The following is a 27,803-nucleotide window of genomic DNA, read 5'->3' on the forward strand; positions in this document are numbered from 1 at the left end:
TTATGTATAGGCTTTTATTTGTATGTGAAAGGTGCTGTATCTTAGTAATTGAACGTACAGAGTGGCCAGGCACAGTGGCTTACATCTGTAATCCCAGCACTTTGGGAGGCCAAGGCAGGCGGATCAGTTGAGGTCAGGAGTTCAAGACCAGCCTGCCCAACATGGTGAAACCCCATCTCTACTAAAAATACAAAAATTAGCCAGGTGTGGTGGCATATGCCTGCAATTGCAGCTACGGAGGTTGAGGTAGGAGAACTGCTTGAGTCCAGGAGGTGGAGGTTGCAGTGAGCCGAGACCACGCCACTGCCCTCCAGCCTGGGTGACAGAGCGAGACTCTGTCTCAAAAAAAAAAAAAGCTTCCCTCCCTCCCTCCCTCCCTCCCTCCCTCCCTTCCTTCCTTCCTTCTTTCTTTCTTTCTTTCTTTCTTTCCCTCCCTCTCTGGCCCAGGCTACAATCTACTCGGCTTGCTGCTGCCCTCGCCGCGGACTGCCTGGGTCCGCCGGCGCGCGCCACCGCTGCCTGCCTTTTCTCCTTTGGATGCAGGCACGCGTTCGCCATCTTGGCCACGCTGCTCGCCAGCTCCTGACGCCGAGTGCTCTGCCTGCCTCGGCCTCCCGAGGTACTGGGACTACAGACGGAGTCTCGCTCACCCAGTGCTCAGTGTTGCCTGGGCTGGAGTGCGGTGGCGTGGTCTGGCCTCGCGGCAGCCTCTACCCCCCGACCGCCTGCCTTGGCCTGCCAGGGTGCTGGGATTGCAGCCCCTGCCCGGCCGCCGCCCCGTCTGGAAGGTGGGGAGCGCCTCTGCCCGGCCGCCCCATCTGGGAAGTGAGGAGCACCTCTGCCCGGCCACCCACCGTCTGGGAAGTGAGGAGCGCCTCTGCCCGGCCACCCACCGTCTGGGAAGTGAGGAGCGCCTCTGCCCGGCCACCCACCGTCTGGGAAGTGAGGAGCGCCTCTGCCCGGCCACCCACCGTCTGGGAAGTGAGGAGCGCCTCTGCCCGGCCACCCACCGTCTGGGAAGTGAGGAGCGCCTCTGCCCGGCCACCCACCGTCTCGGAAGTGAAGAGCGCCTCTGCCCGGCCACCCACCGTCTGGGAAGTGAGGAGCGCCTCTGCCCGGCCGCCCCGTCTGGGAAGTGAGGAGCGCCTCTGCCCGGCCACCCACCGTCTGGGAAGTGAGGAGCGCCTCTGCCCGGCCACCCACCGTCTGGGAAGTGAGGAGCGCCTCTGCCCGGCCACCCACCGTCTGGGAAGTGAGGAGCGCCTCTGCCCGGCCACCCATCGTCTGGGAAGTGAGGAGCGCCTCTGCCCGGCCACCCTGTCTGGGAAGTGAGGAGCGCCTCTGCCCGGCCGCCCCGTCTGGGAAGTGAGGAGCGCCTCTGCCCGGCCACCCATCGTCTGGGAGGTGAGGAGCGCCTCTGCCCGGCCTCCCTGTCTGGGAAGTGAGGAGCGCCTCTGCCCGGCCGCCACGTCTGGGAAGTGAGGAGCGCCTCTGCCCGGCCACCCATCGTCTGGGAGGTGAGGAGCGCCTCTGCCCGGCCACCCTGTCTGGGAAGTGAGGAGCGCCTCTGCCCGGCCGCCACGTCTGGGAAGTGAGGAGCGCCTCTGCCCGGCCACCCATCGTCTGGGAGGTGAGGAGCGCCTCTGCCCGGCCACCCCGTCCGGGAAGAAGTGAGGAGCGCCTCTGCCCGGCCGCCCCGTCCGGGAAGAAGTGAGGAGCGCCTCTGCCCGGGCGCCCCGTCCGGGAAGAAGTGAGGAGCGCCTCTGCCCGGCCGCCCCGTCCGGGAAGAAGTGAGGAGCGCCTCTGCCCGGCCGCCCCGTCCGGGAAGAAGTGAGGAGCGCCTCTGCCCGGCCGCCCCATCCGGGAAGAAGTGAGGAGCGCCTCTGCCCGGCCACCCATCGTCTGGGAAGTGAGGAGCGCCTCTGCCCGGCCACCCACCGTCTGGGAAGTGAGGAGCGCCTCTGCCCGGCCGCCCCGTCTGGGAAGTGAGGAGCGCCTCTGCCCGGCCACCCACCGTCTGGGAAGTGAGGAGCGCCTCTGCCCGGCCACCCACCGTCTGGGAAGTGAGGAGCGCCTCTGCCCGGCCACCCACCGTCTGGGAAGTGAGGAGCGCCTCTGCCCGGCCACCCACCGTCTGGGAAGTGAGGAGCGCCTCTGCCCGGCCACCCACCGTCTGGGAAGTGAGGAGCGCCTCTGCCCGGCCGCCCCGTCTGGGAAGTGAGGAGCGCCTCTGCCCGGCCACCCATCGTCTGGGAAGTGAGGAGCGCCTCTGCCCGGCCACCCATCGTCTGGGAAGTGAGGAGCGCCTCTGCCCGGCCACCCATCGTCTGGGATGTGAGGTGCGCCTCTGCCCGGCCACCCACCGTCTGGGAAGTGAGGAGCGCCTCTGCCCGGCCGCCCCGTCAGGGAAGTGAGGAGCGCCTCTGCCCGGCCGCCCCGTCTGGGAAGTGAGGAGCGCCTCTGCCCGGCCACCCATCGTCTGGGAAGTGAGGAGCGCCTCTGCCCGGCCACCCATCGTCTGGGAAGTGAGGAGCGCCTCTGCCCGGCCACCCATCGTCTGGGATGTGAGGTGCGCCTCTGCCCGGCCACCCACCGTCTGGGAAGTGAGGAGCGCCTCTGCCCGGCCGCCCCGTCTGGGAAGTGAGGAGCGCCTCTGCCCGGCCGCCCCGTCTGGGAAGTGAGGAGCGCCTCTGCCCGGCCGCCCCGTCTGGGAAGTGAGCAGCGCCTCTGCCCGGCCACCCCGTCCGGGAAGAAGTGAGGAGCGCCTCTGCCCGGCCGCCCCGTCTGGGAAGTGAGCAGCGCCTCTGCCCGGCCACCCATCGTCTGGGAAGTGAGGAGCGCCTCTGCCCGGCCTCCCATCGTCTGGGAGGTGAGGAGCGCCTCTGCCCGGCCGCCCCGTCCGGGAGGAAGTGAGGAGCGCCTCTGCCCGGCCGCCCCGTCCGGGAAGAAGTGAGGAGCGCCTCTGCCCGGCCGCCCCGTCGGGAAGAAGTGAGGAGCGCCTCTGCCCGGCCGCCCCGTCCGGGAAGAAGTGAGGAGCGCCTCTGCCCGGCCGCCCCGTCTGGGAGGTGAGGAGCGCCTCTGCCCGGCCACCCATCGTCTGGGAGGTGAGGAGCGCCTCTGCCCGGCCACCCATCGTCTGGGAGGTGAGGAGCGCCTCTGCCCGGCCACCCATCGTCTGGAAAGTGAGGAGCGCCTCTGCCCGGCTGCCCCATCTGGGAAGTGAGGAGTGCCTCTGCCCGGCCACCCATCGTCTGGGAGGTGGGGAGCGCCTCTGCCCGGCCACCCATTGTCTGGGAAGTGGGGAGCGCCTCTGCCCGACCACCCATCGTCTGGGAAGTGAGGAGCGCCTCTGCCCGGCCACCTATCGTCTGGGAAGAAGTGAGGAGCGTCTCTGCCTGGCCGCCCCGTCTGGGAAGTGAGGAGCCCCTCTGCCCGGCCGCCCCGTGTCTGGGTAGAAGTGAGGAGCTCCTCTGCCCGGCCGCTCCGTCTGGGAGGTCTACCACGGAGGCCAGAAGCAATGTGGGGGCTGGACGTGGTCGCTCATGCCTGTGGTCCCGGCACTCTGGGGGGCGAGGCGGGTTGATCACTTCGGGCTAGGAGTTCGAGACCAGTCTGGCCAACTTGGCGAAACATGAAGAATACAACAGACAAACCAACCAACCAACTCAATGACAACAAAACAGGTCTACCCTGGAGTCATACTCTAATTTCTTCTATTTTCCTCCCTTTCTGATCCTTTATCCCACTTTCTTTTTCTTCCTCTTCCTTCTCCCTCTCCTTTGTCAAATAGAGGATTGAGTTATTATCACTGATCCATATAAAGTCCCTCTCTCATTTATTTTAACTCCCACCCCCATTTCTATTCCCCGACTTCCCATGTGCAACCTTCCTAATATGTTTGATACGCATCTTTTTGTTTGTATGTATTTTTAGAAAATGTTTATTGTTTTTGTATGCAAAAAAAATTAAAAAAAAAAAAAACTACAGACCAATTAAAAAAAAAAAAAAAAAAAAGAAAGTACAGAGTGTAGGCTCTGGAATCAGTGTCTGGATTCCTGGATTACTACTTCATTCACCAGTTGTGACTCTGACAAGCTTTTTTTTTTTTTTTTTTTGAGACAGAGTCTCGCTGTTGCCCAGGTTGGAGTGCAGTGGCACAATGTCGGCTCACTGCAGGCTCTGCCCCCCAGGGTTCATGCCATTCTCCTGCCTCAGCCTCCCGAGTAGCTGGGACTGTAGGCGCCCGCCACCTCGCCCAGCTAATTTTTTGTATTTTTAGTAGAGACGGGGTTTCACCGTGTTAGCCAGAATGGTCTCGATCTCCTGACCCCGTGATCCGCCCGTGTCGGCCTCCCAAAGTGCTGGGATTACAGGTGTGAGCCACCGCGCCCGGCCAACAAGTTTTTTTTTAACTTCATTGGATCTTAATTTTTTTAATTTGTAACATGGAGACAATAATAGCACTTCTCATAAAGTAGCTATTGTAAGGATTAAATAGACTGTGTATCTAGCACATACCAAGCATTTTATTTATGTATTTAATTTTATTTTTGAGATGGAGTCTGGCTCTGTTGCCAAGGATGGAGTGCAGTGGTGCCATCTTGACTCACTGCAACCTCTGCCTGCCTGGGTTCAAGCGATTCTCCTGCCTCAGCCTCCCGAGTAGCTGGGATTACAGGCGTCCACCACCACACCCGGCTAATTTTTGTATTTTTAGTAATACAAAAATGGAGGCTTCACCATGTTGGCCAGGCTGGTCTTGAACTCCTGACCTTAAGTGATCAGCCCCCCCCCTTTGGCCTCCCAAAGTCCTGGGATTACAGATGTGAGTCACTGGGCCCAGCCTGAATTGCTTTAAATGCTCTAACCCAGATAGATAATGAAATCCATGGAGGGAGGATAGAAATTAATTTTTTTTTTTTTTTTTTGAGATGGAGTCTCACTCTGTTGCCAGGATGGAGTGCAGTGGTGCGATTTTGGCTCACTGCAACCTCCGCCTCCCGAATTCAAGTGATTCTCCTGCCTCAGCCTCCTGAGAGGCTGGGACTACAGGCACATGCCACGAAGCCCAGCTAATTTTTGTATTTTTAGTAGAGACGGGGTTTCACCATGTTGCCCGGGATGGTCTCTATCACTTTGATCCGCCCACCTTGGCCTCCCAAAGTGCTGGGATTATAAGCGTGAGCCCCCGCACCCGGCCTTTTTTTTTGAGACGGAGTTTTGCTCTTGTAGCCCAGGCTTGAGTACAATGGCACGATCTCGGCTCACCACAACCTCTGCCTCCCAGGTTCAAGCGATTCTCCTGCCTCAGGCTCCCAAATAGCTGGGATTACAGGCATGTGCCACCATGCCCGGCTAATTTTGTATTTTTTTTTTTTTTAAATTAATTTTTTTTGCATACAAAAACAATAAACATTTTCTAAAAATACATACAAACAAAGAGATGCGTATCAAACATATTAGGAAGGTTGCACATGGGAAGTCGGGGAATAGAAATGGGGGTGGGAGTTAAAATAAATGAGAGAGGGACTTTATATGGATCAGTGATAATAACTCAATCCTCTATTTGACAAAGGAGAGGGAGAAGGAAGAGGAAGAAAAAGAAAGTGGGATAAAGGATCAGAAAGGGAGGAAAATAGAAGAAATTAGAGTATGACTCCAGGGTAGACCTGTTTTGTTGTCATTGAGTTGGTTGGTTGGTTTGTCTGTTGTATTCTTCATGTTTCGCCAAGTTGGCCAGACTGGTCTCGAACTCCTAGCCCGAAGTGATCAACCCGCCTCGCCCCCCAGAGTGCCGGGACCACAGGCATGAGCGACCACGTCCAGCCCCCACATTGCTTCTGGCCTCCGTGGTAGACCTCCCAGACGGAGCGGCCAGGCAGAGGAGCTCCTCACTTCTACCCAGACACGGGGCGGCCGGGCAGAGGGGCTCCTCACTTCCCAGACGGGGCGGCCAGGCAGAGACGCTCCTCACTTCTTCCCAGACGATAGGTGGCCGGGCAGAGGCGCTCCTCACTTCCCAGACGATGGGTGGTCGGGCAGAGGCGCTCCCCACTTCCCAGACAATGGGTGGCCGGGCAGAGGCGCTCCCCACCTCCCAGACGATGGGTGGCCGGGCAGAGGCACTCCTCACTTCCCAGATGGGGCAGCCGGGCAGAGGCGCTCCTCACTTTCCAGACGATGGGTGGCCGGGCAGAGGCGCTCCTCACCTCCCAGACGATGGGTGGCCGGGCAGAGGCGCTCCTCACCTCCCAGACGATGGGTGGCCGGGCAGAGGCACTCCTCACCTCCCAGACGGGGCGGCCGGGCAGAGGCGCTCCTCACTTCTTCCCGATGGGGCGGCCGGGCAGAGGCACTCCTCACTTCTTCCCGGATGGGGCGGCCGGGCAGAGGCGCTCCTCACTTCCCAGACGGTGGGTGGCCGGGCAGAGGCGCTCCTCACTTCCCAGACGGTGGGTGGCCGGGCAGAGGCTCTCCTCACTTCTTCCCGGATGGGGTGGCCGGGCAGAGGCGCTCCTCACTTCTTCCTGGATGGGGCGCCCGGGCAGAGGCGCTCCTCACTTCCCAGACGGGGCGGCCGGGCAGAGGCGCTCCTCACTTCTTCCCGGACGGGGCGGCCGGGCAGAGGCGCTCCTCACTTCTTCCCGGACGGGGCGGCCGGGCAGAGGCGCTCCTCACTTCTTCCCGGACGGGGCGGCCGGGCAGAGGCGCTCCTCACTTCTTCCCGGACGAGGCGGCCGGGCAGAGGCGCTCCTCACTTCCTCCCGGACGGGGCGGCCGGGCAGAGGCACTCCTCACCTCCCAGACGATGGGAGGCCGGGCAGAGGCGCTCCTCACTTCCCAGACGATGGGTGGCCGGGCAGAGGCGCTCCTCACTTCCCAGACGATGGGTGGCCGGGCAGAGGCGCTCCTCACTTCCCAGACGATGGGTGGCCGGGCAGAGGCGCTCCTCACTTCCCAGACGGGGCGGCCGGGCAGAGGCGCTCCTCACTTCCCAGACGGTGGCCGGGCAGAGGTGCTCCTCACTTCCCAGACGGTGGCCGGGCAGAGGCGCTCCTCACTTCCCAGACGGTGGGTGGCCGGGCAGAGGCGCTCCTCACTTCCCAGACGGTGGGTGGCCGGGCAGAGGCGCTCCTCACTTCCCAGACGGGGCGGCCGGGCAGAGGCGCTCCTCACTTCCCAGACGGTGGGTGGCCGGGCAGAGGCGCTCCTCACTTCCCAGACGGCGGCCGGGCAGAGGCGCTCCTCACTTCCCAGACGGTGGGTGGCCGGGCAGAGGCGCTCCTCACTTCTTCCCGGACGGGGCGGCCGGGCAGAGGCGCTCCTCACTTCCTCCCGGACGGGGCGGCCGGGCAGAGGCGCTCCTCACCTCCCAGACAATGGGAGGCCGGGCAGAGGCGCTCCTCACTTCCCAGACGATGGGTGGCCGGGCAGAGGCGCTGCTCACTTCCCAGACGGGGCGGCCGGGCAGAGGTGCTCCTCTCTTCCCAGACAGGGTGGCCGGGCAGAGGCGCTCCTCACTTCCCAGACGATGGGTGGCCGGGCAGAGGCGCTCCTCACTTCCCAGACGATGGGCGGCCGGGCAGATGCGCTCCTCACTTCCCAGACGGGGTGGCCGGGCAGAGGCGCTCCTCACTTCCCAGACGGTGGGTGTCCGGGCAGAGGCGCTCCTCACTTCCCAGACGGTGGGTGGCCGGGCAGAGGCGCTCCTCACTTCCCAGACGGTGGGTGGCCGGGGAGAGGCGCTCCTCACTTCCCAGACGGTGGGTGGCCGGGCAGAGGCGCTCCTCACTTCCCAGACGGTGGGTGGCCGGGCAGAGGCGCTCCTCACTTCCCAGACGGGGCGGCCAGGCAGAGGTGCTCCTCACCTCCCAGACGGGGCGGCCGGGCAGAGGCGCTCCCCACCTTCCAGATGGGGCGGCGGCCGGGCAGGGGCTGCAATCCCAGCACCCTGGCAGGCCAAGGCAGGCGGCCGGGGGGTAGAGGCTGCCGCGAGGCCAGACCACGCCACCGCACTCCAGCCCGGGCAACACCGAGCACTGGGTGAGCGAGACTCCGTCTGTAGTCCCAGTACCTCGGGAGGCTGAGGCGGGCAGAGCACTCGGCGTCAGGAGCTGGCGACCAGCGTGGCCAAGATGGCGAACGCGTGCCTGCATTCAAAGGAGAAAAGGCAGGCAGCGGTGGCGCGCGCCGGCAGTCCCAGGCAGTCGGCGGCGCGTGCAGCAGGAAGTCGAGTAGATTGTAGCCTGGGCCAGAGAGGGAAAGAAAGAAGAGAAAGAAAGAAGAGAAAGAAAGAAGAGAAAGGAAGGAAGGAAGGAAGGAAGGAAGGAAGGAAGGAAGAAAGGAAGGAAGGAAGGAGGGAGAAGGAAGCCACCCTGAAGGAAGGAAGGAAGTAATTTTGTATTTTTAGTAGACACGGGTTTCTCTGTGTTGGTCAGGCTGGTTGCGAACTCCCAACCTCAGGTGATCCGCCCGCCTCGGCCTCCCAAAGTGCTGGGATTACAGGCGTGAGCCACTGCGCCCAGCCAGAAATTAAATTTAAAAAAAAAATTAGCCCCGGCCAGGCGCGGTGGCTCACGTCTGTAATCCCAGCAGTTTGGGAGGCCGAGGCGGGCAGATCACGAGGTCAGGAGATCAAGACCATCCTGGCTAACACGGTGAAACCCCGTCTCTACTAAAAATACAAAAAATTAGCTGAATGTGGTTGCGGGCGCCTGTAGTCCCAGCTACTCAGGAGGCTGAGGCAGGAGAATGGAAAATTAGTAAATTGTAAATTGTATAAACCTCGTTCATCTTTGGAACATGTTATATGGTTATGCAGGCAAAATGAGGGTCTTGTCCCCAGAATGTCACTTGAGTCTTGATATTTACCACAGAGAATACCCTATGTATTGTTGTTGGAAGAGACGTATCAACTAGGAATAGGGCTCCTAGAATGAAATAAAAAAAATGTTGGGATGCACCAATCCACTGAAGAATAATCAAACAGTATTTGGGGCTAACCTGACAGGCAGTTTGTTTTAATCTGCAGGAATCATCACCAGCACCTAATGAAATGTAGCCCAGTGAGTAGCCTCTCTTTTTTGGGTTTTGTTTTGCTTTTCAGGTGGGAGGCAGAGGGTTTCCATTGCACCTGTGGCTTGAGGATGCTGGACATTCTCAGCAAACTCTCTTTTTTAGGCACAGCTTCTTTGTAGCACTCCGAATGGTTTGGACCGTGGCCATAGAAAGAGAGATGCAATGTGTAGTTCATCTGCAAATAAAGAAAATGTGAGTGTTTAATGGAAACCTAGATATATTGGCAGTTTTATTTTTTAAGTGAAGAAACTTGTTGGTATCATAGTGAGACATAGAACTGTTTTTACCTCGTATGCTAGACAAGCAAACTGTATTACTATACGGGAGAAAAATTCTTTGTTTTTGTTTTTTCTCATTAAAGTTTGGCCCTAGGACAGACACCCAGCTCCAAATCCTCCGCAGTAGGTCATCATTATTTCTCATGTTCAGTTGATCATTTTAAGGACAAAAATTACCCTTACTGTAGTGTAAGGGATTTAGGAGGTTTTTTTGTTTGTTTGTTTTAACAGGTAGGGATAACTTGCATAACGTGTTCACGGATTTTTTTTTTCACGACTTTACATGCAAGTGTAGATTAATTTCTTATTCCCCCCTTAGTCTAGCTTTTAAGCCCTTATTCTGAGGAGGCCATGGTACTTTTTATCTAAACCTTAGGCCATCCGTCGTTCCAAGTTAAAACTAGCCTCTCCAGAGCCACCTCATCACTAAGATAATTCTGTATCTAATCCCTTCAACTAAGCCCCTTTTCTAGACATCTTTTTTTCTTCCCTGCCTCCCATCCCTTTCCCCAAATCATTACCATAAAAGATAGCTGCTGTTCTTTTCTTACATTGACTTAAGATAAACTCATGTTTTTGGCTGTTCTAATCAGTTTTTTCTTGATTTAATACTGTCCTTCTAATCTCCATTTATAATCACTTTTTATTCATTTATTTTTGAAACTGAATCTCGCTCCATTGCCCAGGCTGGAATACAGTGGCGCAATCTCAGCTCACTACAACACTACAACCTCTGCCTCCTGGGTTCAAGTGATTCTTGTTCCTCAGCCTGCCAAATAACTGGGACTGTAGGCACGTGCCACCATGGCCCAGCTAATTTTTGTATTTTTAGTAGACACGGGGTTTTGCCTTATTGGCCAAGCTGGTCTCAAACTCCTGACTTCAAGCAATCCACCCGCCTTGGCCTCTGAAAGGGCTGAGATTACAGGTGTGAGCCACTGCCTGGCCTATGATCACTTTTTTTTTTTTTTTTTTTTTTTTTTGGTGAGATAGAGTTTTTCTCTTGTCCCCCAGGGTGGAGTGCAATGGTGCAATCTCGGCTCACTGCAACCTCTGCCTCCTGGGTTCAAGCGATTTTCCTGCCTCAGCCTCCTGAATAGCTGGGATTACAGGCGTGTGCCACCACGCCCGGCTAATTTCTGTATTTTTAATGGTGACAGTGTGTCACCAAGTTGGCCAGGCTGGCCTTGAACTCCTGACCTCTGATGATCTACCCACCTCAGCCTCCCAAAGTCCTGAGGTTATAGGCGTGAGCCCATCACGCCTGGCCAATAATCACTTTTTATTTTTTTATTTTATTTTTATTTATTTATTTATTTTTTGAGACGGAGTCTTGCTCTGTCACCCAGGCTGGAGTGCAGTGGCACGATCTCGGCTCAGTGCAAGCTCCGCCTCCCGGGTTCACGCCATTCTCCTGCCTCAGCCTCTCCGAGTAGCTGGGACTACAGGCGCCTGCCACCACGCCCGGCTAATTTTTTTTTTATATTTTTAGTAGAGACGGGGTTTCACCATGGTCTTGATCTCCTGACCTCGTGATCCACCCGCCTCGGCCTCCCAAAGTGCTGGGATTACAAGCGTGAGCCACTGCGCCCGGCCTAATAATCACTTTTTAAAATCTCACTATCCCCTCCCCAGGCAGGCTCCCTACTCCTACCCCATCATTCTTTTTACTTGTAACCAAAAATTATTATCTTCCAAAGCAAATCTACATGCCGTATATCAAATCCACATCATAATTTGCATCTTCAAATGCAAGTTTATATAGGGTCAGGATATAGGGTCAACTTTGATTACATGAAATGTGTATTGTGAGGGTTATTCATGGCTTCATCAGATGAAATGTTTTTATCAGGGCCAGCTGACACTTCTCTTCCCCAACTAATGCAGTTTTTCTTATGCAGGAAAACAGCACTTTGAAGCCCTTGGAGTGGCAGGCACCCAGGAACCTGAGGTTTCAAGATAGACCAGGAGAGCCTTATGTGTCTCCTCTTTCTCTGCTGGTAAGTCATTGAACATCATTATTAAGGGTCAGTTGAAGTGTTATAGGCTATAGGATGGCAGCTCTGGATTTATGAACCTTTGAATTTTTCTAAACTGGTATCATCAAGCCAAATTTAGATGAGAAAAAGGGGGTTGGGGAAGTAAAGTTTGAGCAGGAAAAGAGAGGAACAATATGTCCTATGATCTTCTTGTTTAAGTTTTAGGAGGAAAAAATATGTCTTGGGCTTCTTTTTTTTTTTTTTTGAGATGTAGTCTTGCTCTGTTGCCCAGGCTGGAGTGCAATGGCGTGATCTTGGCTCACTGCAACCTCTGCCTCCCAGGTTCAAGCGATTCTCCTGCCTCAGCCTCCCAAGTAGCTGGGATCATAGGTGCCCACCACCGTGCCTGGCTAATTTTTATATTTTTAGTAGAGACGGGGTTTTACCACGTTGGCCAGGCTGGTTTTGAACTCCTGACTTCAGGTGATCCACCTGCCTCAGCCTCCCAAAGTGCTGGGATTACAGATGTGAGCCACCGCGCCCGGCCACGCTTCTTTTTTCCTTCTTTAAATATTGCTTTTTTATTTTTATTTTTTTAGACACAAGGTCTTGCTATGTTGCCCAGGCTAGACTCGAACTTTTGGGCTCAAGCAATCTTACCACTTTGGCCTACTGGGTAGCTAGGACTACAGGCTCACGGATCTGTGCCCGGCTCTGGATGCTTTTCTCTGATAAATGGACCCTAATTTATAAAAAGACTTCCATATTGTTAGATACTTAGTGGTATCCAGATTTTCCTTTTACGAATAATGCTATGATGTAAGTTCTCAAGCATAAATATTTGACTGCATTTCAGATTTTTCTCTTCAGTGCTGGATTGAAGGTATAAATTTTTTTTTTTTGAGATGGAGTCTCTCTCTGTTGCCCAGGCTGGAGTGCAGTGGTAAAATGTCGGCTCACTACAACCTCTGCCTCCCAAGTTCAGGCAATTCTCCTGTCTCAGGGTCCTGAGTAGCTCGGACTGCAGGTGTGTGCCACCATACCCCAGCTAATTTTTTTATTTTTAGTAGAGATGGGGTTTCACCATGTTGGCCAAGCTGGTCTTCAAACTCCTGATCTCAAGCAGTCTGCTTGCCTCAGCCTCCCAAAGTGCTGGGATTGCAGGCGTGAGCCACTGCGTCTGGCATAGTTATAAATTTTTAATCTGCTCATCTTGTTGGTATGGCATAAATTTTTTATTTTATTTTATTTTATTTTATTTTATTTTATTTTATTTTATTTTATTTTTGAGATGGATTCTTGCTGTGTCACAAGGCTGGAATGCAGTGGTGTGATCTCAGCTCACTGCAATATCTGCCTCCTGGGTTCAAGTGATTCTCTTGCCTCAGCCTCCCAAGTAGCTGGGATTACAGGTGCGTGCCACCACACGCAGCTAATTTTTGTATTTTTAGTAGAGACAGGGTTTCACCATGTTGGCCAGGATGGTCTTGATCTCCTGACCTCGTAGTCTGCCCTCCTCTGCCTCCCAAAGTGCTGGGATTACAGCCGTGAGCCACCATGCCCCACAGCATCAATATTTTTAAAGTTTTTTTTTTTCCTCTCCCTAGAAATAGGGGTCTCACTATGTTGCCTAGGCAAATCTCGAACTCCTGGGCTTAAGCCTTAAGGTTTTTTTTTTTTTTTTTTTTTTGAGACGGAGTGTTGCTCTGTCGCCCAGGCTGGAGTGCAGTGGCGCGATCCTGGCTCACTGCAAGCTCTGCCTCCTGGGTTCTCGCCATTCTCCCGCCTCAGCCTCGCCAAGTAGCTGGGACTACAGGCGCCCGCCACCACGCCCAGCTAATTTTTTGCATTTTTAGTAGAGACGGGGTTTCACCGTGGTCTCGATCTCCTGACCTCGTGATCCGCCCGCCTCGGCCTCCCAAAGTGCTGGGATTACAAGCGTGAGCCACCGCGCCCGGCAAGCCTTAAGGTTTTGATACTTTCTCCGATTCGTTTCTGAAAAAGTTATAAGAATTTACATTTTCATTAGCAATCCATATCTCATAGAATTTATTTATTTATTTATTTATTTATTTATTTATTTATTTATTTTGAGACAGAGTCTCACTCTGTCGCCCAGGGTGGAGTGCAGTGGCGAGATCTCAGCTCACTGCAACCGCCGCCTCCCTGGTTCAAGCAATTCTCCTGTCTCAGCCTCCCGAGTAGCTGAAACTACAGGCACAGGCTGCCACACCCAGCCAATTTTTTGTATTTTAGTAGAGATGGGGTTTCACCATCTTGCCCAGGCTGGTCTTGAACTTCTGAGCTCAGGCAATCCACTTGCCTCAGCCTCACAAAATGCTAGGATTGTAGGTGTGAGCCACCCTGCCCAGCCTTCTCATGGAATTTTTTTTTTTTTTTTTGAGATGGAGTCTTGCTCTGTTGTCCAGGCTGGAGTGCAGTGGGACAATCTCAGCTCACTGCAACCTCTGCCTCCCGGGTTCAAGTGATTCGCCTGCCTCAGCCTCCTGAGCAGCTGGGACTACAGGCGTGCGGCACCATGCCCAGCTAATTTTTGTATTTTTGGTAGAGACGGGGTTTCACCATATTGGCCAGACTGATTCGAACTCCTGACCTTGTGATCCACCCACCTCGGCCTCCCAAAGTGCTGGGATTACAGGCATGAGCCACCACGCCTGGCCTTCTCATGGAATTTTTTAAAAAATTACTTTCTGCTGAGCAGTCTTGGGTGAGGGAAAATGCTAATTAGGCCAGATGTCGTGTCTTATCCCTGTAATCCCAGTACTCTGGGAGGCCGAGACGAGAGGATTGCTTGAGTCCAGTACTTTGAGTTCCCTAGCTGGGGAATACAGCAAGACCACATCTCTACCCCACCCCCCAACCAAAAAAAAAAAATGGCTGGGACTTGGTGGTGCATACCTGTAGTCTCAGGTACTCTGGAGGCCGAGGCAAGAGGATCACCTCGGCCCAAGAGCCTGAGGCTCCAGTGAGTTATAATTGGGAGGATTGCTTGAGCACAGGAGTCTGAGGCTGCAGTCAGCTGAGATGGAGACTCAGTCTCAAATAATACACACACACATACATACATGGTAAAATCGTTTATTTTATATTAAAAATAATTAGCAGGCCAGGCATGGTGGCTCATGCCTGTAATCCCACCACTTTGGGAGGCTGAGGCAGGTGGATCACCTGAGGCCAGGGTTTGAGACCAGCCTGGCCAACATGGCGAAACACTGTCTCTACTAAAAATACAAAAATTAGCCGGGTGTGGTGGCACCTGGCTGAGAAACAAGAATGGCTTGAACCTGGGAGGCGGAGGTTGCAACGAGCTGAGATCACACCACTGCACTCCAGTGCAGTGAGTGGACAGGTGACAAAGTGAGACTGTCTCAAAAAAAGTAAAAAAAAATAAAAATAATTAGTAGTGGCTGGGTGCAGTGGCTCACACCTGTAATCCCAGCACTTTGGGAGGCTGAGGCAGGCTGATCACTTGAGGTCAGGAGTTCCAGACTAGCCTGGGCAACATGGTGAAACCCCATCTCTACTGAAAAAAAATATACGAAAATTAGCCGGGGCCAGGCGCGGTGGCTCACGCCTGTAATCCCAGCACTTTGGGAGGCCGAGGTGGGTGGATCACGAGGTCAGGAGATTGCGACCATCCCAGCTAACATGGTGAAACCCCGTCTCTACTAAAAATATAAAAAATTAGCCGGGCGTGGTGGTGGGCGTCTGTAGTCCCAGCTACTCTGGAGGCTGAGGCAGGAGAATGGCGTGAACCCGGGAGGCGGAGCTTGCAGGGAGCCGAGATCGTGCGACTGTACTCCAGTCTGGGCAACAGAGCGAGACTACGTCTCTAAAAAAAAAAAAAAGCTGGGCTTGGTGGTAGGCATCTGTAATCCCAGCTACCTAAGACGCAGAGGCAGGAGAATCACTTGAACCTAGGAAGCAGAGGTTTCAGTGAGCCGAGATTGCGCCACTGCACTCCAGCCTGGGCAACAGAGTGAGACTCTGTCTCAAATAATAATAATTATAGGCCGGGCGCTGTGGCTCACGCCTGTAATCCCATCACTTTGGGAGGCCGAGGCAGGCGGATCATGAGGTCAGGAGATCGAGACCATCCTGGCTAACACAGTGAAACCCTGTCTCTACTAAAAGTAAAAAAAATTAGCCGGGCGTGGTGGCGGGCGCCTGTAGTCCCAGTTACTCCAGAGGCTGAGGCAGGAGAATGGCGTGAACCCAGGAGGCGGAGCTTGCAGTGAGCCAAGATCGCTCCACTGCACTCCAGCCTGGGCGACAGAGCATGTCTCCGTATCAAAAAATAAAATAAAATAATAATAATAATAATTAGTAGTAATTTCATGTGATTATTATCCACGCGTAATTTCTCTAGTGTCTTTTGTGCCCTTATAATACTGGGGTCTTAACTTACCCAGGCATTGACTTGCCTTTCATAGACCATGGACTCCAGAGATTTGGATTATTATTTCTAATCTCAACCCTGAGGGAAAGCTATTTTAACATATTCTATCCTACAAAGATAAAGTTGATCATGGTTTTTTGTTTGTTTGTTTTTTTTTTGAGACAGAGTCTTGCTCTGTCACCAGGCTGGAGTGCAGTGGTGCGATCTCAGCACACTGCAGCCTCTGCCTCCTGGGTTCAAGTGATTCCACTGCCTCAGCCTCCCCAGTATCTGGGACTACAGGTGTGCACCACCACACCCAGCTAATTTTTTGTATTTTAGTAGAGACGGGGTTTCACCATGTTGGCCAGGATGCTCTCGATCTCCTGACCTCGTGATCCACCTGCCTCGACCTCCAAAAGTGCTGAGATTACAGGCGTGAGCCACCGCACCTGGCCACTAAGTTGATCATGTTTTATTTAGGTTTTTGGTTTCTAGGATGGAGGGAGGAACTGGAGTATGTTCAATTATTGGATAGTTTTATGTGTGATTTTTTTTAATTGCAGTAAAATGTACATAATATTTACAATTTTAACTATTTTTGAGTGTGCAGTCTAATGACAGTAAGTATATTAGTAATGTGAGACTATCACCAGAACTCATTTCCAGAAACTTTTCATTATTCAAAACAGAAGCTGTATACCCTTAAGTGATAACTCCCCATCCCTGTTTCTGCCCAGCCAATGATAACCTCTATTTTCTGTCTTGGTGAATTTGACTATTCTAGATACCTCATATGAGTAGAATAATATAATATTTTGTCCTTTCCTGTTTGTGTGTGAGGTCTCACTCTGTCACCTCTGCTGGAGTACAGTGGCACAATCATAACTCACGGCAGCCTCAAACTCCCGGGCTCTGATTATTCTCCCACCTCAGTCTACCAAGTAGCTGGCACTGCAAGTGTGCTCCACTATGCCTGGCTAATTTTTTTTTTTTTTTTTTGAGGCAGAGTCTCACTCTGTCACCCAGGCTGGAGTGCAGTGGTGCAATCTTGGCTCACTGCAACCTTTATCTCCCAGGTTCAGGCGATTCTCATGCCTCAACCTCCCTAGTAGCTGGGATTACAGACATGTGCTACCATGCCTGGTGAATTTTTTTGTATTTTTAGTAGAGACGGAGTTTCACCATGTTGGCCAGGCTTGTCTTAAACTCCTGGCCTCATGTGATCTGCCCACCTCAACCTAATTTTTTTGTATATTTTGTAGAAACAGGGTTTTGCCATGTTGCCCAGGCTGGTCTCAAATTCCTGGGTTCAAGAGATCCATCTGCTTCAGCCTCCCATAGTGCTGGGGTTACAGGTGTGAGCCACTGCGTCCAGCCTATATTTTCTTCTTCTGTTTCTTTTTTTTTTTTTTTTGAGACAGAGTCTTGCTCTGTTGCCCAGGCTGGAGTGCAGTGGCGCAATCTCGGCTCACTGCAAGCTCCGCCTCCCGGGTTCAAGCCATTCTCCTGCCTCAGCCCTCCCAAGTAGCTGGGACTACAGGCGCCCGCCACCATGCCCAGCTAATTTTTTTGTGTTTTTAGTAGAGATGGCGTTTCACCATGTTAGCCAGGATGATCTTGATCTCCTGACCTCGTGATCTGCCCGCCTCGGCCTCCCAAAGTGCTGGGATTACAGGCATGAGCCACTGTGCCCGGCCCGTCCAGCCTATATTTTCATTTAGCATAATGTCTTCAAAGTTCATCTATGTCATAGCATGTATCAGAATTTCATTTCTTTTGTATGTATATATCATATTTTGTTTATCCATTCATCTGTTGATGGACATTTTGAGTTGTTTCCAACCTTTTGGCTGTTGTGAGTAATGCTGCTATGAACATAGGTGTACAAATATCTGCTTGAGTCCTTGCTTTTATTTTATTTTATGTATTTTTTTTTTCCAAGATGGAGTCATTGCCCTGTCACCCAGGCTGGAGTGCAGTGGTGCAATCACAGCTCACTGCAACTTCCACCTCCCTGGTTCAAGCAGTTCTCCTGCCTCAGCCTCCCAAGTAGCTGGGATTATAGGCACGTGCTACCATGCCCGGCTAATTTTTGTATTTTTAGTAGAGATGGGGTTTCAACATGTTAGCCAGGCTGCTCTCGAACTCCTGACCTCATGATCTGCCGGCCTCGGCCTCCCAAAGTACTGAGATTACAGGCGTGAGCTACGGCGCCCGGTCCCTGCTTTTAATTCTTTTGGGTATATATTCAGAAGTGGAATTGCTTGATTATATGATAATTCTACGTTTAATTTTTTGAGGAACTGCCATGCTAGTATCCATAGAATGCCTCTGCACCCTTTTACATTCCCACCAGCAATGCACAAACACCTGTTATTTCTTATAATGGCTATCCTAATGGGTATAAAGTAGTATCTCTTGCAATTTTGATATGCATTTCCATAATGATTACTTACGTTGAGCATCTTTTGATGTGCTTATGGGCCATTTGTATATCTTATTTGGAGAAATGTCTATTCATGTCCCTTTTGATTGTTATTGTTGTTGTTATTGAGTTGTAGGAGTTCCTTATATATTCTGATATTAATCTCTCGTCAAATATAAGACTCGCAAATGTTTTCTCCCATTTTGTGGGTTGTCTTTTCATTCCCTTAATGATGTTCTTTGATGCACAAAAGTTTTTCATTTTGATGAAGACCAATTTATCTATTTTTTTCTTTTGTTACCTGTGCTTTTGGTGGCATTATCCAAATCCAATGTCATGAATTTTTTCCCTTATGTTTTCTTCTAAGAGTTTTATAGTTTTAGCTCTTACATTTAGAACTTTGATATATTTTGAATAGTTTTTAATGTTGTCAATATACTTGATAGGACAATGGAAACTTGGTGGACAGCGAAATGAAATATCTGGGCAGTCCTATTACTACTGTTCCAAAATTGGATAAAAATCCAAACCTAGGAGAAGACCAGGCAGAAGAGATTTCAGATGAATTAATGGAGTTTTCCCTGGAAGATCAAGAAGCAAAGGTAAAGTGTTCTGTGGTAGTATCTTTGCATTCTTCATATTCCTTCATTCTGTTAAAAGAAAAACTAGACAAATTAAACTTAAGAGAGTTTATTTGAGCAAAAAGATAACTAGTGAATCCAGCAACCCTCATAGCCAGAACATGTTCAGTAAAACTCCAGTTTGCCATGTGGTCAGGCAGTATCATGGACAGAAAATGGAAATGAAGTACAGAAAACAGAAGTGAGGTGCAGAGACAGCCCAGTTGGTTACAGCCTTGAGTTTGCCTTATTTGAACATGGTTTAAACAGTTGATTGCTTGTGGTTGACTGAAGCTCAGCTGCTGTGCTTTCCTGAGACTCAGCTTTTTGATACAAAAGTATACTTCTAAATTAGGCTTTCAGTTAATTTAAGTACTAAGTTAGGTTGCAACTTGGTATATAAAGACTCAAGTACAGGGGCATTCTCAGGCCAAATTTAGTTTAATTAACGATTCACTCTTCTTTTTTTTTTTTTTTTTAAGACAGATTCTTGCTCTGTCACCTAGGCTGGAGTGCAGTGGTGCCATCTTGGCTCACTGCAACCTCCTCTTCCCAGGTTCAAATGATTCTCCTGCCTCAGCCTCTCAAGTAGCTGGGATTACAGGTGCACACCACCATACCCGGGTAATTTTTAGTATTTTTAGTAGAGACAGGGTTTCACCATGTTGACCGGGCTGGTCTTAAACTCCTGGCCTCAGGTGATCTACCCGTCTCAGCCTTCCAAAGTGCTAGGATTAGAAGCGTGAGCCACCATGCCCAGCCAACAATTCATTCTTGAATAAACATTTTATGCCTAATATGTATGAGTCACTCTACTAAATGCTAGATCTACAGAGATCAACAAGATGTGATAACCTATCTTTATTTATTTATTTATTTATTTTTGAGATGGAGTCTTGCTGTGTCACCTAGGCTGGAGTGCAGTGGTGGTATCTCGGCTCACTGCAACCTCCGTCTCCTAGGTTTAAGCGATTCTCTTGCCTCAGCCTCCCAAAGCACGCCATCGTGCCTGGCTAATTTTTTATAATTTTAGTAGAGATGGGGTTTTGCCATGTTGGCCAGACTGGTCTTGAACTCCTGACCTCAAGTGATCTGCCCGCCTTGGCCTCCCAAAGAGCTGGGATTACAGGCATGAGCCACCGCACCTGGCCTAACCTATCTTTAGACTGTAGGGTTACCTGACCTGATAGGTTATCAGGTCACTACAGGAATCTTCTTACTGCTGGTGAACAGGGTCCAGTCAATAGTTTGAGTGGATCACCGTCAAAATAATCTAGGATAAGTAATGTCTCCAGGATAATGGTAATGTATAGAATATACCTAACATGACTTTTCAGGTATTTTATAATACAGTCTTTTGTTTCCTTTTATCTTTCCCATATCACTGATAGATATACCTGAAGCATGTGGGTTATAGCCTATATGCTGATATGCCAAAGACAGTTTCTGAGGCATTTAGCTTTTTTTTTTTTTTTTGAGATAGACAGGGTCTTGCTCTGTAGCCCAGGCTGGGGTACGTGGCACAATTAAAGTTCACTGCAGCCTCAATCTCCCCAGGCTCCGGCAGTCCTCCCACCTCAGCCTCCGAGTAGCTGGGACTATAGGCACATGCCATCATACCTGGCTAATTTTTTTGTATTTTTTGTAGAGATGTGGTTTCACAATATTGCCCAGGCTAGTCTCAAACTCCTGGACTCAAGTGATTCACACACCTTGGCCTCCCAAAGTGCTGGGATTACAGGCATGAGCTACCATGCCTGGCCTACATTTAGCATTTCTAAATCAACTTTGTTGCTTTGAAACAAGTAGGGCTATGGATTTTTCTTTAAAATTTATTCATTTCACAAGGCCAACATGGTATAGTGGAGTTAGAACAGTTGCATTCTAGTCCTCATGCTTTTATTTGTTTTTAATTATTTAATTAATTAGATAGGGTCTTGCTCTGCTCTGTCACCCAGACTGGAGTGCAGTGTTGAACTCCTGGGCTCAAGTAATCCTCCCACCTCAGCCTCCTGAGTAGCTAGGACTATAAGTGCATACCACCATGCCCAGCTAATTTTTAAAATTTTTTGTAGAGATGGGGTCTTGGTGTGTTGCCCAAGCTGGTTTGGAACTCCTGCGCTCCAGCAATCCTCTTGCCTTTGTTGCAGGATCTTTAGGATGTTGCTTTTCTGGCCAGAAACCTTTGTGGCCAGTGTTGTCCTGCGTCGAGGTACGCAGACAAGCGGAGGGTTAGCAAGACAAAGAGAAGCTTTATTGAGTGTTAGAACAGCTCAGAGGAGACCCACAGGGGGCAGCTCCTCTCTGTAGGCAGTTTGTCTTATACCATATTCAGCTCTCAGCAGAGAGGAGGCCCTGGAGTAGGTGGCTCCTCTCTGCAGGCAGGTCCTACCTGTTGATTTCCCAGCTTTCAGCAGACAGCATAGCTCCTCTCTCTTCTCTGGTTGTCTGATCTTTTCTCCATCCTCTACCCTACTCTGGCTCAGCCTGGGGCTTTTATGGACCTCAGAGGGGAGGTCTGCGAGAAAAGGACTGCTAGAAAAGACAGCACAAATCCCCATCCAGTGGGCGGGACTGGCAGCCTGGCCCCCAGCCTTTAAGCCCTCCCTGTCCTGAAGGTGGGGACTTACAGGAACCTCCCTTCCACCCAGGAGCCTGTCTGTCTCTCTCAGCCATCCATGGCACTAGGCTGCTCACACCAAGGTGCACCTAAAGGCCAGCACTGACCACCCTCAGTCCCTACTTGGCTTCCCCTCTTTCGCTTCTCCCTGCCCAAATTCTAGAGGGGGCCAAGGTGGCAGGGTGCTGCCCTGAGGGTGTGCACACACATCTACCCCTGGACTGTAACAGCACCTGGACTTGCCCCAACCCCACTCTGAGATTAGAGTGGGTTCCAAGAGCAGAGAGAAGCGGGGGTGGGGGTGGGGGTGGGGGGCAGGCCTTCCTGGGCCCCCAAGGGTGCAGGCTGCAGAGACTATTAGGACCTGCACCTGGGAGGGCGGCTGCAGCTGCACCCGGGAGGGCAGGGATCCTGCCTGCTCCTGGCCCCCACAAGAGCACAGGGAGGCTCGGATCTGCAGCCACAACTTGGGCGGCTGCAAGCCCACCCAAGAGGACAGGGCGTCTGCCTGCTCCATGGAACAGGAGGCCCAGGTTAACAGCTGCAGTTTGTGTAGCTCCAGCAGCACCAGGGAGCTCCTGCCCCAACTCAGAAGGGGAGGGGCTCCCGCTAGCTCCATGGATCATGCAGCCCTATCCATGCCTCTCTGCTGCAGCCAGCCTGATGACAGCAGCAAGCCCTCTGGAGTCGCAGCTGCCAACACCTTGGCCTCTCAAAGTGCTGGAATTACAAGTGTGAGCCACCGTATCCAGCCTCATTCTTTTATTTACTTGGTGGTATGACTATTCACAAGACAACCACTTGACCTCAGTTTTTAATTTATAAAATGGAGAGCATGATAAAATGACTACCTCCTTAATAGGCTTGTTGTGAATAAAATATTAAAAGCAGTTTGTGTCCTCATCACATACACACAAATGGTAACTGTGTGATGAAGGATGTGTTAATGAATTTCATTGTGGTAATCCTTACATAATATATACGTAAATCATTATATTGTACTCCTTAAGTATATATAAATTTTATCATTTATACCTCAATAAAATAGAAAAAAAATTTAAAGAGCAGTTTGTAATACAGTAGTTCCCCGTTATCCACAGGGAATATATTCTGAGACCCCTAGTGGATGCCTAAAATTGCAGACAGTACTGAACCCTATATATACCATGCTTTTCCCTATGCATATGTACCTGTGATGGAGTTTTTTACTTAGGCATAGTAAGAGATTAACAATAATAACTAATAATAAAATAGAACAATTACAACAACATACTGTAATAAAAATTATAGGGGGCTGGGCGCGGTGGCTTATGCCTGTAATCCCAGCACACTGGGAGGCCGAAGCGGGTGGTCAGGAGTTTGAGAGCTGCCTGGCCAACATGGTGAAACCCCATCTCTACTAAAAATACAAAAGGCCGGGCGCGGTGGCTCACGCTTGTAATCCCAGCACTTTGGGAGGCCGAGGCGGGCGGATCACGAGGTCAGGAGATCGAGACCAAGGTGAAACCCCGTCTCTACTAAAAATACAAAAAATTAGCCGGGCGTGGTGGCGGACGCCTGTAGTCCCAGCTACTCGGAGAGGCTGAGGCAGGAGAATGGCTGAACCTGGGAGGCGGAGCTTGCAGTGAGCGGAGATCGCACCACTGTACTCCAGCCTGGGTGAAAGAGCGAGACTCCGTCTCAAAAAAAAAAAAAAAAAATACAAAAATTAGCTGGGCGTGGTGGTGAGCATTGGTAACCCCAGCTACTGGGCTGGCTGAGGCAGTAGAATCGCTTGAACTTAAACCCAGACGGCAGAGGCTGCAGTGAGCTGAGATCGCACCACTGCATTCCAGCCTGGGCAACAGAGTGAGACTCTTACTCAAAAAAAAAAAAAAAAAAAAAAGTGCTGGCTGGGCATGGCGAGTCACGCCTGTAATCCCAGCACTTTAGGAGGTTGAGATGGGCAGATCACCTGAAGCCAGGAGTTTGAGGCCAGCTTGGCCAACATGGTGAAACCCCTTCTCTATTAAAAATACAAAAAAAAAAAAAATTAGCCTGGTGTGGTGGCGGGCACCTGTAATCCCAGCTCCCCAGGAGGCTGAGGCAGGAGAATCGCTTGAACCTGGGAGGCAGAGGTTGCAGTGAGCCGAGATCGCTCCATTGTACTCCAGCCTGGGCAACGAGAGTGAAACTCTGTCTCAAAAAAAAAAGTGCTATAGGCTGGGAGTGGTGACTCACACCTGTAATCCCAGAACTTTGGGAGGTCGAGGTGGGTGGATCACCTGAGGTCAGGAGTTCTAGACCAGCCTGGCCAACAGTATGAAACCTTGGCTCTACTAAAAATACAAAAATTAGCTGGGTGCGGTGGCGGGTGCCTGTAATGCCAGCTACTTGGGAGGCTTAGGCAGGAGAATCACTTGAATCCAGGAGGTGGAGGTTGCATTGAGCCAAGATCACGCCACTGCACTCTAGCCTGGGCAACAGAATGAGACTCCATCTCAAAAAAAAAAAAAGGTGCTATGAATGACAGGACGATTTGAATAAAGGACAGCACTTTGGGAGGCCAAGGCAGGTGGATCACCTGAGGTCTGGAGTTTGAGACCAGCCTGACCAACTTGTTGAAACCTCGTCTCTATTAAAAATACAAAAATTTAGCTGAGCATGGTGTTGGACACCTGTAATCCCAGCTACTCAGGAGGCTGACTCAGGAGAATCGCTTGAACCCAGGAGGCAGAGGTTGCAGTAAGGTGAGATTGCGCTGCTGCACTCCAGCCTGGGTGCGACAGAGCGAGACTCCGTCTCAGAAAAAAAAAAAAAAAAGAAAGAAAGAAAGAAAAAAAGGACATAGGTGTTTGGGAGGGTATTATTTTTGACTTTACCATGAGTAACTGGAGAAATGGTGACAACACTATAATGAATTTGAAAAGAAGGGTGGATTCAGCAGGAATAGATGTGTTCTGTTTTGGACATTGAGTTATAGATGCTAAGGAGGAAATTTAGATGGAAATATTAAATGAGGAGTTGAAGCTATCAGTATGAGAAATGTACATTTCTGGGGCAGCTGTATAGAGGAGAAAATGAAAGCTAATGACTCTAAGTTTAAAGTGAAGAGAAAGACTGGGAAGAAAGAGCAGTAGCCACTGTGGGACTGATAATGAAGTAGAGACATATAGGAATAATATTAGCCAGGAATCAGAAAGGAGAGATCTAGGACACAAATACAGGGGGCACATTTATATATTAATTCGTTTTATACATTTTTTGTTATGGTAAAACATAAAATTTACAATTTTAATCATTTTTAAGCATACAGTTTAGTGGTATTAAGTGCCTTCATTTTATTGTGAGTGTACTTACCCATCTCTAGGATTTTTTTATTACCCCAAGCAGAAATTCTCTTTTTTTTTTTTTTTTGAGATGTAGTCTTGCTCTGTCGCCCAAGCTGGAGTGCAGTGGCGCAATTTTGGCTCACTGCACCTCCACCTCCTGGGTTCAAGTGATTCTCCTGCCTCAGCCTCCCGAGAAGCTGGGATTCCAGGCATGCCCCACCATGGCCGGCTGATTTTTTTGTATTTTTAATAGAGACAAGATTTCACCATGTTGGCCAGGCTGGTCTTGAATACCTGACCTCAGGTGATCTGCCCTCCTTGGCCTCCCAAAGTGCTGAGATTACAGGTGAGCCACTGCGCCTGGCCCCCAAGCAGAAATGCTGTACCCAGTAAACAATAACTCCCCATCTTCTCCCCCTTCCCCAGCCCCTAGTAACCACTATTCTATTTTCTGCCCTCTATGAATTTGCTCTAGGTACCTCATATAAATGGAAGCATACAATATTTGTCCTTTTGTCTCTGGCATATATCTCATAGTGTAATGTTTTCGTTGGTAATCAGTGTTGTAGCATGTATCAGAATTTCATTCTCTTTAAAAAAAAATCAGTTTTATGTTAAATTGTAAAATGCACATAACCTTTATCTTCATAACCATTTTCAAGCGTATAGTTCAGTAGTATTACATACATTCCCATTGTTGTGTAACCAATCTCCAGAACTCTTTTAATCTTGGAAAACTGACACTCTGTGCCCATAAAACAACTTCCCATTTTCCCCTTCTCCCAGCCTCTGGCAACCACCATTCTATTTTCTATAAATTTGGTTATTCTAGATATCTCTGATAAGTGGAATGATACAGGGTTTTTTTGTTTTGTAACTGGCTTATTTCAATTAGCATAATGTCCTCAAGCTTTATCTATGTTGTAGCATGTATCATAATTTCATTCCTTTTTATGGCAGAATAATATTCCATTGTATGTATATACCACATTTTGTGACATTTGGGTTTCTACCTTTTGGCAATTGTGAATATTGTTGCTATGAAAATTGGTTTACAAATATCTGTTTGTGTCCTTGCTTTCAGTTCTTTTACTTTTTTGGAGACAGGTCTCACTCAGTTGCCCAGGCTGCAGTGCAGTGATGTGATCATGGCTCACTGCAGCCTTGAACTCTTTGGCTCAAGCAGTCCTCCCATCTCAGCCTCCCAAGTAACTGAGATTACAGGTGTGAGCCACCACACCTGGCCCTGCCTTCAGTTCTTTAGGGTATATACCCAGAAGTAAAATTGCTGGGTCGTATGGTTATTCTGTGTTTAATTTTTTAAGGAACTCTCATACTGTTTTCACAGCAACTGTTCCATTTTACATTCCCACCAGCAATGCACAAGGGTCCCAGTTTCTCCATATCATAGCCAACACTTGTTATTTTCTGATTTTGATACTATCCATCCTGATGACTATGAAATGGTATCTCATCATAATTTTAATTTGCATTTCCCTAATGATTAGTGATGTTGAGCACCTTTTCATACACTTCCTGGCCATTTGTCTGTCTTCTTTGGAGAAGTGTCTATTCAAGTTCTTTGCCCGTTTTTTAATTGAGTTGTTTCTTTTGTTGTTGTTGAGTTGTAGTTCTTTGTATATTCTGGATATCAATCCCTTATCAGATAAATAATTTGCAAATATTTTTTCCTATTCTGTTGGTTGCCTATTCACTCTGTTGATTGTGCCCTTTGTTGCAAAAAAGTTTTAAATTTTGATGAAGTCTAATTTATCCGCTTTTTTTGTTGCTTGTGCTTTTGGTGTCATATCTGAGAAATCATTGCCAGATTCAATGTCATGTGCCTCCCCAACCCCCTCCCCTTTTTAAAAAAAAATAGTAGGGACAGGGTCTCACCCAGGCTGGAGTACAGTGATGCAATCACATAGCTCATTGTAACTTCAAACTCCTGCTCTCAAGGGATCCTCCCACCTCAGTGTCCATAGTAGCTAGTACTACAGGCATGCACCACCACACTTGGCTAATTTATTTTTTGTAGAGATGAGGGTCTTGCTGTGTTATTCTTCTGGTCTCAAAATTCTGGCCTCAAGCGATCCTCTTGCTTTAGCCTCCCAAGGTGCTGCGATTACAGGTGTGAGCCATTGGGCTCAGCTCCCTATGTTTTCTTTAAAGAGTTTTATAGTTATAGCTCTTAAGTTTACGTCTTTGATTCATTTCGAGTTAATGTGTGTATATGGTATAAGAGAAGGCTTTAACTTTGCTCTTTGGGACAAAGAAGAAAGCAGTGTCGGCTACGATATGGAGAAATGGGGACCCTTGTGCATTGCTGGTGGGAATGTAAAATCCAGTTGTCCCACCACTAATTGTTTTTTTCTTTTCTTTTTTTTTTTTTTTTTTTTGAGACGGAGTCTCACTCTGTGGCCCAGCCTGGAGTGCAGTGGCGCGATCTGGGCTCACTGCAAGCTCCGCCTCCTGGGTTCACGCCATTCTGCTGCCTCAGCCTCCCGAGTAGCTGGGACTACAGGCACCCGCCACCATGCCCGGCTAATTTTTGTATTTTTAGTAGAGACGGGGTTTCACCTTGTTAGCCAGGATGGTCTCGATTTGCTGACCTTGTGATCCGCCCACCTCGGCCTCCCAAAGTGTTGGGATTACAGGCGTGAGCCACTGCGTCCGGCCCCCACCACTGATTGTTGAAAAATCTGTCCTTTCTTCATTGAATGGTCTTGGCACCCTTTTCAAAAATCATTTAACTGTATATGCAAGAGTTTATTTCTTGGCTGTGTTCCATTCCATTGGTCTACATGTCTGTCTTTATGCCAATGCCACACTGTTTACTGTAGCTTTGTAGTAAGTCATTTTATAAATTTTTAATTTCACAAATCATCCTTGAATATATTCTCCTGTATGGAAAAGTTAAAACATAACAGCTAAGGATAACTAACCCTATCTGACCACCATTCGAAGTCCCTATTGAAGGAAAGGGCTCAGTGGGAAAAGTTAAGAGCATGCGAGTCAGTGGAGCGCAGTGGTCTGAGAAGTAGCCTCTGGAGCCAGACTGCCTGGATTCATAGCTTGACTCTGCCACTT

General features: G+C 50.1%; 1 protein-coding gene across 10 annotated transcripts in view; it reads left to right on the forward strand.

Moving 5' to 3' along the window:
- Positions 1-27,803, forward strand: part of CDC25C (cell division cycle 25C) — a 75,024-nt gene that overhangs the window by 10,383 nt on the left and 36,838 nt on the right. For 7 of the 10 annotated variants that reach the window (XM_063642769.1, XM_063642768.1, XM_063642766.1 and 4 more), the window contains 4 exons: positions 9,032-9,065; positions 9,181-9,270; positions 11,258-11,356; positions 18,609-18,764. In XM_063642769.1, coding sequence (XP_063498839.1) covers positions 9,032-9,065; positions 9,181-9,270; positions 11,258-11,356; positions 18,609-18,764 — 379 coding nt within the window. The remainder of the gene's footprint in view (positions 1-9,031; positions 9,066-9,180; positions 9,271-11,257; positions 11,357-18,608; positions 18,765-27,803) is intronic. The other 3 variants (XM_055286089.2, XM_055286091.2, XM_055286088.2) reach the window with 1 other exon arrangement.

The sequence above is a fragment of the Symphalangus syndactylus genome, chromosome 7, assembly GCF_028878055.3.
Source record: "Symphalangus syndactylus isolate Jambi chromosome 7, NHGRI_mSymSyn1-v2.1_pri, whole genome shotgun sequence".
Taxonomy (NCBI): Eukaryota; Metazoa; Chordata; class Mammalia; order Primates; family Hylobatidae; genus Symphalangus; species Symphalangus syndactylus.